The following is a 12,317-nucleotide window of genomic DNA, read 5'->3' on the forward strand; positions in this document are numbered from 1 at the left end:
CACACGTACAACTTTAACTCCGCAACACTGCTGTACAGCAGGGAAATCCTGTCAAGGACATAACACAGCTGATGCATAAGAAGTGTTCAATTCTTCAGGAGTGATCTAAAGACCACAAGTGTTAGCTGACATGAGGTAGAAGCTTAGAATCCCAGCAAGGGAGGCTGAGACAGGACCTGCTGGGGCTCCAGTGTGAGGTCAAATCTCAGAAGAAAGGAGCCAGGGGGTCACCTAACAAGTCTGTCCAAGTTACTGGGGACACAGTTCAGGCCAATGGTAGAAGATAAAAATTGTTAGTGTTCAAGGTGCCCCATCAGGATGGGGTACTTTATAATTAATGGTTCTTATATAGAGGGGTTAGAGTAAACTTTTAAGGTCTATATAGTCAACATTCATCTACAAAATAAAGTATTTATGCCTTTAAAAATAGTGTATTGCCCTTTTTAGTAATGATATTATCAATCAATACTAAAATGTTAAAATGCAGAGAAATATAAAAGAAAAGAAAAATTCAAATACCCTGGCTTGTAATTGTGTAAATCCCCTTATTTTTGCAGATAAGCTATTGTTTATCTTCTGTCACTTTTATTCTCATAATTATTTGGCAGCTAAAGACAGAACTTTCTAAAAAAATATTAAAACCATAAAATTACCAGAAGCTATATATATATATATATATATATATATATATATATATATATATATATATATATATATCAAACAAATCTAGGATTATATAGCGACCTGAATGAGCAAGAAAATGGTTTGTGCTTTCTAGCAGTTGAGGTGATAGGCAAACATCATAGCGATGTGGCTCAGCTGGTGGCATGCTTGTCTAGTGTACGGAAGCCTTCCGTTCAAACCATACGTAACACTGGTGAAGTCATGGTGCACATCTATAATCTCGTTACCCGCCTTCCTGAACATGAAACAAAAATTCAAGACTACACGGTTAACAAAGCCAAGGAGCAAAGTCTTCATCTGGGTGTCCTAGCCATGGGGGCAGTTCCTCTGATGAGTGATGTCAAGGGACTTTTCCGTGACTCTCTGGGTTATGGACAGAGTACCCTCGTATTAGATGCCAGGTGAAAGCTGACTTGCCTAATGGTCTACTCCTTGGTTACTTACCTTTGTGAATCCCTCTTTCTAGGGCGATGAAGAAGCCAGCCTTGGTTTGCCCATAAGCCCATTTATGGACCGCTCTGCCCCGCAGCTGGCCAATCTTCAGGAGTCCTTTATCTCACACATCGTGGGTCCTCTTTGCCACTCCTACGACTCTGCGGGTCTCATGCCGGGAAAATGGGTAGATGACAGTGATGATTCAGGAGACACTGATGACCCGGAAGAAGAGGAGGAAGAGGCTGAAACACCACACGAGGAAGAAACCTGTGAAAACAGTGAAGCTCCCAGTAAGCCATGAAACCCAGTTCTGATGAGATTTTCCAGGGCTGCTTTCATGCCTTGGAGTTAGAGGGATGTTACACTTCTCATTAATCACACACTATAAGTCCAGCTGTCGTTTGCCAGCTTGGGCACTACATGGCTGCCTTCTCTGGAATCATAATGGAGTCAGCAGGAGATGGGATTTATGACATCCAGAAATCATGTAAACAGATGCTTTCACCGTGAAATAGAGTTGACAACTAGCTTCAAAATTTCTTAATGATGTAGAATCTGGGTTACCATGTGGACCAATCACTGGCTTTTTCCATGGCTGTGTTGGGGATGGTAAAAGATAAGAAGAGTTTAGTTTTTTACCTAACAACTGCTCACTGCACACATATCCTGTGCCTGGGCTTTTCTTCCTAGTAGACATGTGGAGGAGAAGACAGTGAGTCCTTCCTTGTCCTTTTCAGGGCATATTCTAGCAGACACACAGCAATGATCATAGTATTCTAGGTGCTGATGGATGTAGTTTTGTTTTGTTTGCGAATTTGTTCTTTGTTGGTTTGTCTTATTTGTTGGAGAGATGTAAAATATTGCAGAAAATGTTTTAAATAACTTGGGAGAAGGTAAAAATTGGTGTGTTTAAAAGATCCATAAAGAAAGAGGGAGTATTCCCTGGGAGTCTATGCAGAAATTGATTTTGAGACTATGAGGAGGCAGCAGCTTCAAGGTTCTGCAGTGGATTTTGAGTCGGGGCATCGGGATAGCTGACACAAAGGACAAGGAGAGGAAGCAATGGGAGAAGTCACAGGGAGCCATGTGGTAGGGCAGGAGATGGAGCTCTGTAGGTCTCAGTGGGAACTTGGCCTTCTCCACTAAGGTGAAAAGCCAGAGGTGTTGTGAACAGAACAGCTTGTGGATTCAACTCACATTTTAGCAGTGTTGCTTGGGGAAGTGGTTTGGGGGTTGGGACAGAGATAGGGGCATCGCTTTGACTGTTTGATCTGAAGATTGCTGACTGTGACTTCTTTAGGGTGGTGTCAGTGGTGTGACACGGATTGTCTGTCAAGTTTCTTCCCTGTAGCTGTGACAAATGCACTGACCAGAAGCCACTTAGGGAGAGAACGTCAGACTCACAATTTCAGCTTACACTCCATGCTGAGTCACAATGGCATTCACTTGAAGCAGGTGACGATGACGTCGCATCCACAGTTAGAGCAGAGGAAAGCATGAGGACCCTTGCCTGCTCGCTATGTCCCCTCACTCTCCTACGGTTCAGGGCTAGCTCATGAGGTGAAGCCACTCACTACCAGGATGTTTCTTCCCATTTCAGAAAACAGCCAAGGCCATCTTTAACAGGCATGTCCACAGGTCAACCTGAGGTCTAGTTCCTCAGCCAACCTTTCTTCTCAGGTCATCCTGAGTCATACATAGCAAGATAACAAAGACAACTGACTAATGCACCATTGCAGCCGATAACTGGCTTTGGCTCTGTCATGCAGCCAGTAATTGAATCAATTGACTCGAGTGACTATAAAATTAAGACTCTGCCATGCCTTTATCCTGTGCAACAGACCACAGTAACTAATAATGTAATTGGTAAAACCTACAACCCCTGAAACAACAGTAGATATTACATTACTGTGATTCTGTGAACACAGCATGTGTCCTATCTACTTGAACAGATGGACAAAGCAAAAACCTTAGTATTTTCCAAGTCCTTGGTTAGCATTACTGTGGATAGATAGATACCCTGGTCAGTCTCTTCTCTATTTTAATCACAGCCAGGAAAATGCAAGACTTGATTCATGTCTATCACGGAGTAGAGAAGTTCTCTAACCTGGCATGGTCCATTCTGATTTTATATATATATGTATATATATATATATATATATATATATATATATATATGTAGGGAGGGTGTGGGTATAGATGATATGGATGCTACAGATGATATAGATATAGGTAGATATATTCTGATTTTTCAGTACACCCTAGCAGAAATAAAGAACTGGGTTTAAGCTATCTTCTTGTGTCTTCTGTACTACTTGTTAGCAATTCTGGATCTTTTCCTCTGTGTGTGTGTGTGTGTGTGTGTGTGTGTGTGTGTGTGTGTGTGTGTGTATCTGTGTGTGTGTGTATGTATCTGTGTGTGTGTGTATGTATCTGTGTCGGTCTGTAGGCATGTATATGAACATCAAATGACAATGTTTGGGAGTATTCCTCCTCTTCCACTCTGTTTAACACAGATTCCTTTTTCTTTATTGATGCCTGTGGCAGGCTAGCTGGCTGTTGAGCTTCTACAGATTCTCCTCTCTCCACCTTCTCCTATCTATAGGAACACTGAGAATATAGATGCTCTGGTACAAAATCAGTTTTAAGTGGATGATGGGATCCAAGCGCAAGTGCTCACACCTGCCCAGCAAGTGCTTACCCGCTGAGCCACCTAGAGCTTTTGAACCGATTCAGGCAAAATAAAAATTTGGTTTTTCTCTAATACTCTATTGCCAATGTATTTCTCCGCTGTGTATAAAAGGAAATTATCAATTTGGGGAAGATTCAGAACAAGGACCTGAGATTTAAGATTCAAGAGTTATTTATTCATCTTTTGGTTTTCTCTTTTGCCTTATTTCCAATTTAAGCAGTCTGCTGCTATGCTTGGGGAGACAATTCACCCAGTGAATTTCATGAAAGCAGTTTGTCAGCTGAGCCTCTGGAAATGTGTTGTTTCCAAGAATCTTGATGAATTGCCATTTCAACTCAAAAACATTAGTAATGTGCATACCGAGGCATGAGGAATTGAAGGATTTGTGCTAAGACCAGGCTTAGCTTGCTCATCTAAGCTTGAGTAGGGAATACTTTGTCCAAACACTGGGCTAGCATATTATCCTCTACACTGATAGGTTGTTCCCTTGCTCTTTCTGTTTTAGTCAAGTCTGGTAGAGCATTGATGAGAGTTCTGTGGATTCAGTTACATGTCTATGGCTTTCAGTAGTTAACTAGCCCCCTTACATTGAAATTTAAAACATCTCTGCCACAACAATCAGATACTGTAGCTTTAAAAGTATGATCTGTTTGTGTGTGTGTGTGTGTGTGTGTGTGTGTGTGTGCATGTATGCATACATACGGGAACTTGTGCGTGCATGAAGGTACAGGTGCATATGGAGGCCAGGGCTTAATGTTGCCTTACAGTTTCTTTGTGAACTTCAAGTTCCTTTATTTGTCTAGGCTTGGTAGCCAGGGAGATCCAGAGACCCACCTGATTCTACCTCTCCAGATCTATGATTACAGTGGCGTTTTACAAGATGTATGTGAACATGCGCAGCTTTTCACATGGGTGCTGGGTATCAAGCTAGACTCCTCCTGCTGGTGCAGCAAGCACTTTACCCACTGGTCGAGCTCTAGAGCTCCCTAAAATTATGACTTTTGAAGCACCTTGGTGGCCCCAAAATGATAACGGTAGAGTGATATTAGCAGATTTAAACACTAGCAGGTCGTAGAGTCCTTACATTTAGTGAGACCCCTTCTCATTTTAGTAAACAAGAAAATAAGATGCACAGTCAACCATAAGCAACATGGCTGGCACGGTTGTAGAATTGGAGAGGGCAGTCCAGGCTTCTTTATTTTTAACTCCACTGCTTTTGAGCTCTTTGTAATTTTCATTACAGAACTCATATTGGGTGAGATGTTTACTTTGATTTTAGCCTGTTCTTAGATTTTAGGGGGCGGGGCGGGGGGATGCTAAGTAGACACCAGTGAGTGAGTTGTACAGTTTGTGAAACTTAGAGGTCTCCCTGGAAACATAATGAAATGCTGCAGTGTGATGTCCAGAGGGAGGGGGCTTTTTAACCCACCTCATAATTAAATCTGAAAGGTTCCTGGGGCGAGCTAAGAGGTTTCTAATGAAGTACTAAGCTGTGCTTTGAATCTGAGCAAGGAAAGGCCCTTTGTTCTCCTTTCAAAAGGTTCCAGTGCTGAATAATTTGGCTCCCAACACCCGCTAGCTTCAGACCACCTGCAGACTCTAATCTACGCAAATTTATTTGACACAAACTTTCTTCTACGTCACTTGGTTCAGCATAATTCCAGAGAGGTTTAGTGCTAATGTTTAACAGCCATCTAAGAGAACAGCTGCTCTCCGGGGGCCTGCCCCAAAAGGAGGAAAAGGGGAGAAATGGGGCCTTTGTTATCTTCTGCCATCGTCTCTGAAAATATGCTCACACTGTGAACAGTGGAGGGTTTCCTATGACTGTGATCCAAACCAACGTCTGGGTAAAAAGCATATTCAGGGGCTAGAAAAATGGCATTCAAGGTTCTTGCAAAGATCACTTCCTAGCATCCACAAGACAAGGACTGTCTGTACCTCCAGTTTCAGGAAATCCAAGGCCCTCCCTCTTCTCGAGTCTGCAGGCTCTGCCCAAAGGTAGTGCTCATACACTCAAGTCGGCTTACCTACATACACATAAACAAAAACAAATCATTTACACTCATGATAGTGAAAATCATGCTCTACCGCCATCAAAACCAGAGTACATGGTTTTGCAAGGAAAATAACTTTAATTTACCTTTAAAAATAAAGTGTGCTCATGTACTTTCTTTACATGAGGTAGGATATTTTGTGTCACTTCTCTTCCTGACCTCCCCTCAAAAAAGCGCTTAACAAAATCAACTCAAGGATACAGGGTTTACTTCAGCTTACAGTTGAAAGAGATTCTAGTCCACCATGGTGGGAAGGCACAGCGGAAGGGCTTGAAGAGATGAGTCACATGGAGTCAGTCCGTAGAGCCCTTTGAATGCTGGTACCTTGCTAGCTTCCACCTTTTTATTCAATCTCCGACCCCGCCCACAGGATGGTACCACCCACTTTTAGGAGGGATTTTTGCCACCTCAACCTAATCAGGAAACTCCCTCTCTGACATGCTCAGAGCTTTGCCTCTTGTTGATTCTAGGTCCTGTCAAGTTAGCAATATCAGCCATGAGGAATTTAAGTGATTGCTGCTGTTGGTGGTGCTGTTGTTGTTGTTGTTGGTGGTGGTGGTGGTGGTGGTGGTGGTGGTGGTGGTGGTGGTGGTGGTGGTGGTGGTGGTGGTGTTTTTAGGAAGTATCTTGTTAGAGTTCTTGGCTGTGCTCTGGCAACAAGCCAGGCTAGGCCACCTTTATCAAATAAACCAATTAAAAGAACCAATTAGGGCTGGGATGGCCTAGCACTTAAAAGCCCCCTGCATAAGACTGATCCCAGAATTCATATGGTAAAAAAGCTAGGTGTGGTGGTGGTCATGAGGCTTAGCATTTAAATCTCAGCACTTAAGACTGTGAAATGGGTGGTTGAAAACAGAAAATTGCCTAGAAGCTTCTGGCCAGCTAGGGCAGCACCCTTCCCTCCCTCCCTCCCTTCCTCCCTCCCTTCCTCCCTCCCTCCATTCCTTCCTCCCTCCCTCCCTTCCTTCCCATTAATGGAGAATGGGTAGCCCCTCCTACTTCCTGGTATTCTTTACTTTCCTCCCTTTCATCTTTTATCTACTCATGCTCTTTTCTTTCCCTCCCTTCCAATCTCTTACTCATTTCTACACACACACACACACACACACACACACACACACAGTCATTTTTGTTTAAATTCTGCTTAAGGCCATTGAGCATTAGTTTTCTAACAGCATTTTAGGAATACAGAACTAGAGTTCTGATGTATACACTGGCTGTACAGTCACATCACTCTGTTGGTACTGTTGTCTCTATGATCACCTTGCAAAGGGCTGGTCCCCAGGCTAGAAGATCTATCTATATTGCAAAGGATCAGAGAACTGATTTCCAATCAGAAGCTTTCTAAAATAAAAGTTTTGAGAGGAGGGAGATCAAGATCTGGGAGTAGGAGTCTGGGGTGGGTTCCCTGTTTAAAATTCAGTCAAGCCAAGAAGAACAGTATCTTGATTACTTTCTCATTGCTCTTATAAAATACTCTGACAAAAATGTCTCAGGGAGAAATGCTATTTTATCTCACAATTCCAGGTTACAGGTTATCATTGTGAGAAAGTCACAATGCCAAGATCTATAGAGAGCTGGTCACATTGTATTCACAACCAAGAACTAGAGAGCAATGAATCAATGCTTGCATGCTAGTACTCTGCTCACTGTCTCCTCTCAAAAGCATTCCAAGACCCCAACCTAGGGAATGGTGTTACCCATTGTGGGTAAGCCTTCCCACCCTACTCACCCCTGCAGATATGCGCAAAGGCCAGTCTTCCAGGTAATTAAAATTTGTCAGGTTGACAATTAACACTAACCATAATGCTGACTTTGTCACAAGTGCTACCTCTTTCCTAAGCACACTTACTCAATTTCTGTCTCCTGCATGTACTTACATATAGGGTGTGAGCCACTTGAAAGAAAACTCTGAAGCTAATCAATCTTTGTTTAACGTACATAGAAACCATGAACATGCTTGCAATTGGCCAATATTGATTGATGAACTCAGCTCATGAACAAATGACTACAGCAAAAAAATTTAAATTTTATCTTATAACTCTATGCCTTTGTTACTGTCTCCCAGCATTTACTTAATATTTTTGTTTCTATGTAGTTCAAAAATAATTCAAAATAAATGAACTGAATTCTTTTTTTTAGCAATTTTAACAATAGATGCTATTTGTTCATGCAAGGAATTTCTAATGCCTCTTATCATAAAACTGGCTAAATACTCACTAGCCCTTCCACAAAGGTGTCTGTATGTGGGCCTCAAGAGATCTAACACACCTGGCACATCCCATGACCAATTGTTCCAAGTTCAGTGGGGATGGAGGTGGAAAGCAACAGAGAAAGGCTTGTATTGCAGGATTTATGGTATAAAATTTAGCACTCTGAACTCTGAAAGGCTTGCAATGCAAACCTCTCACCTCCCTACAGGCACATCCACATATACAGTACACACACCCCAAATATTCTTAACAAAAAAAAAATACAAGTAGAACCTAGTATGGACATTATTAAATATGAAATATTATCCACATGTGTCTCTCAGTAATGGTATATTGTCATGTTCCTTCTCTTTCCCGTTCTTGAAAACTGCACTGTTAGCACATGTAAAGCAACTGAGATAGGTAAACAGAAAGACAGCTAGATAGATGTCTCTTTGATATTTAATTTCTATTTATAATATGAAGAGCAATAACCTTTACGTAGGTAGCTCACAAGTAGGTCTGATGGTTTGTGTTTTTCAGGAAAGAAAAGTTTCAAAAGAAGGAGAATCTACTGTCAAATAACTCAGCACCTTCTGCAGAACCACATGATGTGGAAGAAAGTGATTGAAGAGGAGCAGTGTTTATCAGGCACAGAGAACCAGGCCCCAGACCAGGCACCGCTGCAGCATTCCTCAGAACAAATCCAGGCTATCAAGGAGGAGGAGGAAGAGAAGGGGAAGCCAAGAGCAGAGGAAACCCTCGCTCCACAACCAGACCTGTGACCATGGGTAGAACGAGCTGTGTTTGCATACAGAATGACTGTCTCAGACACTTTCTAAGCCAGCACAATACTTAGACACAACACTGTAGACTACCAGAAGATGGGCTAAAATGGCTAAAGTGTTTGGGGGGATTCTTTACATTTTGCGCGTTTATTTTTACAGCGAAGGACAGCGCTGAAGACTCTGGCTCAAAGAAGCTTTTTCACTTTGCGACACCAGCGTCTAGACATCATTTTATAAGAAAGAAATTACATGTGTGTGTATAAATTCCCACATAGGCTCATGTAAGACTCGTATTCACGCATACACACCTGCACACTGAGAGATATATAGAGGTCACTGTGACATAAGAAATCGTAAAGGACAAGAACTCACGAGGAAATGTGCAGCTTAGAGAGGAAACAGATGTAGGCTCCAGACTGGGCACCTTTTGTTCTCCCTGCTGAGGGGTGAACATTCCAGAGCATTGTTGGAATTCTAATGCATACTACCAACTCTGTGTGTGTGTGTGTGTGTGTGTGTGTGTGTGTGTGTGTGTAAGAGAGAGAGAGAGAGAGAGAGAGAGAGAGAGAGAGAGAGAGAGATCTTGTACATGTGTATGCATGAGGAAAGGGAAATGTTTGTGACTTTAGTTGTTCATAGAATAGCAGTAGCAGATGATGAAGTACATGTGAACACACAGAAGGAAATCTTTTCTTCAGTGTCTTTGAATGAATGGCAGCCCTCCTCTTAGCTTCTAAGAAGGTTCCTTAGCAGAGGGAGGGCTTGTGTGGACCACATGATTGGTACCACTGCTACCTGCCACGTGGGAGCGCTCTACCACCAGCCTCACACTCAGAAGACTAAGGCTTTCTGGTCTACCCTCACTTGATGAATGTATAAGGGGCGTGTGTGAGTACACATGTCACTCACTTAGGATCAATCACCATGGAAGGGGATGTTGTTCTTTATTGGTGGATACCCAAGAGGAGCTGGAATCAGCTCTTCATCAGGTCAGAGTTCTAAGAGGGCACTGGGGAAGTCCTGGGAAAGTACCTGCAGCAATGATAGCCCATGTCTTCTCAATTGAATGCAAGATAAGTTGTAATAAAGAGGAAAGTCAAAATGATGAAGGCAAAATGTCAACTTAAAGTTTGGAAGTTGGCCTGGGATAAGCTGCCCCTTGGCAAATGTTGAAGATTGTTTGCTCTGACATCCCTGTTTGGTCTTCCATATACTGTGTGAAGGCATCGCATGGCTTTGTAGCCTGGTCCATGGCTTTTTGAAAGGAAGATGGGTGGGTGGGGGGTTATTCTTTGAGGATAGACTATTGGAAGCTATTTGTGTTATTTTGTTTTGTTTTCTACACTTGTTTATGCTGTGAGCCAAACCTCTATTTAAATAGTTGATACTCACTTTCAATATTTTATTGGATATTATTACATATGTCATGACTAGTTACCATGATGTAAATATAAAGAATTTTTTTTGTTTCTGTAGATAGCAAACTTTTTTTAAAGAAAAAAAAAGGGGGAAGGGAAACATTTTATAGTTATATTTTAATCACCATTTTATACATTGTAGCTATCTCCAAGCCCAGTAGTTGGGTGATGATTTATTGTGGGGTTTGAGAGCCTCCAGACATCTGCCTACTCTAGTTTGATTTATGATCTGATACAGTTATTTACTGTTAAATTAAGGAATTGGAAAGATGCATCTTTTGCTAACTGAATTAATTTGAAGTCTTTCCCTGCCTGATGAAAGCCCTTCTTAAACAAATTGTTAGCCTTTCTCTTAAACTCTATTGCTTGTAGTTCATGGTTCAGTTCTGTGTTCACAGAATTCTAATCATAGACTCAGAGACCTGTGCATAGATTTCTACCTTTTTACATCTTGGATTATTTACATTAAAACTCCTTTTGTCTCCCATACATGGGTCACATAACCTTCCCTTCAAAATCAACATTTATGGTAATTCACAGCATTTTTCCCTTATATAAAAATGAAATAAAAAATCAAATATTTCAAGGCAGATCTTTTAGTTCATAGGACAATGCAAAGAGGATGGGAAGGATTCAGGCCTCACCCAAACAATTAAAACATGTCTTGTATATTCCTGAGTTAATACCAGGGCTTCAGCATTTAGCAGATCCTGAATAATTTTTCTTTCTTCATGGTGCCCATGTGTATCTGTTTATAAATCTACTCTGAAGCAAGAACCCTTCTTCAGTGAAGGTAAATAAATGTAACCCTTGCCCTGCAATAAAAATGATAGATAAAACACTTACATTCATATATTCTTCATTCAGTAGCTCATCCATATCTTCCAGTGGATGCGTGTCTCTAACATAAGTATAAATAGTAAAACAAGCTAGGTGTGGAGTAAGGATTGTCACATCCAATGTGAGTGTTTATATTGGAAGCTTGAATAAAGCTGCAGAATCTGCATAGGAATCAGGCTGGCTACATCATGAGGATCTCAGCAAACTGCCTAGTTTTGCTTGTTTTAAAGTACATGAAGTAACACGATAATGAACAAAGCATTAGAAACTATCTGTTTTAGAATTGCGCTCATTCATCCAGGCAGATTGATTTTTTTTCCCCCTCAGCAACAAGTTGCTGTTCTACTCAAACCAGAAGACAACAAACTGAAAAGAAGGGTGGAAACCCAACAAAAGTGTGACCTAAAGAGCGACCTAATAATTCTCAAAGGGTATCAAATGACATCAAAAGTATTATCAGTGAATGATGTCCACCTTCTTGGCAACAGCAATATTACTGTATTCACCTCCAACTTTAAAGTTAATTAACTTCCTGTGGTGCCAATGTGTTTGATGTGATTTACTACAGTTTTATATGAGCCTATATAGGTGCCATTTGATAAACTCAGATATCCCAGTGGAGAGGTCTCTACCCACTTAGGGAAAAGATAGTTATATAGATAGATAGCTGTAACATCAACAGTAGAAATTGGGAACCAGCTGCTCTCTGAGGAGTGAAAGCCTAAGTGTGTTCTGCATGCTATCCATGATATTTTCAACATTCACTTAATGTCTTTAGAGTGATCCAAGCCGGCTGACCTTTTGAGTAGCATTTCCTTAGTAGAAATAACCCCTTTTTCCTGTTTTACTTAACTATAAGAGAAAAATAATGTACTTGATGATGTAAGACCTGGTTTTGTTCTCAGTAGGACATAATACTCCATAGTCAGTATATTGTCATCTCCTGGCATTAAGAAAATCACCCCCTGTTTGAAAAAAGTGTCTGCCTTCCTCTATTGTCGAGCCCCGTTCTGTTTGGGTTTTACTCCAGAGCAAGCATTAATCATTGCAGTCCTAGAGAAGCTAAGGAGAAGGAAGCAGATGCCCTGTGGACTGCTTAGGAGATGCAGATAATGATAATTTCCCCACCCCTACCTCACCCCACCCCACCCCCCACCCCCCACCCCCATCGTGTGTCCTCTGGCCTTTCTTTCCCAGAGAACTTTCTTGAAGGT

At 41.5% G+C, this 12,317-nt stretch overlaps 1 protein-coding gene across 2 annotated transcripts in view; it reads left to right on the top strand.

Annotated features, from left to right (window-relative positions):
* The window catches only part of Pde3a (phosphodiesterase 3A), a 266,256-nt gene extending 255,152 nt beyond the window's left edge, over positions 1 to 11,104 (top strand). The window contains exons 15-16 of one of the 2 annotated variants that reach the window (NM_017337.1): positions 1,151 to 1,409; positions 8,601 to 8,842. In NM_017337.1, the coding sequence (NP_059033.1) occupies positions 1,151 to 1,409; positions 8,601 to 8,842 (501 nt within the window). Of the gene's footprint in view, positions 1 to 1,150; positions 1,410 to 8,600 lie in introns of both variants that reach the window. The other variant, XM_063286623.1, reaches the window with a different exon arrangement.
* The last annotated feature ends 1,213 nt before the right edge of the window (positions 11,105 to 12,317 follow it).

This window comes from Rattus norvegicus, chromosome 4 (genome assembly GCF_036323735.1).
Source record: "Rattus norvegicus strain BN/NHsdMcwi chromosome 4, GRCr8, whole genome shotgun sequence".
Taxonomy (NCBI): Eukaryota; Metazoa; Chordata; class Mammalia; order Rodentia; family Muridae; genus Rattus; species Rattus norvegicus.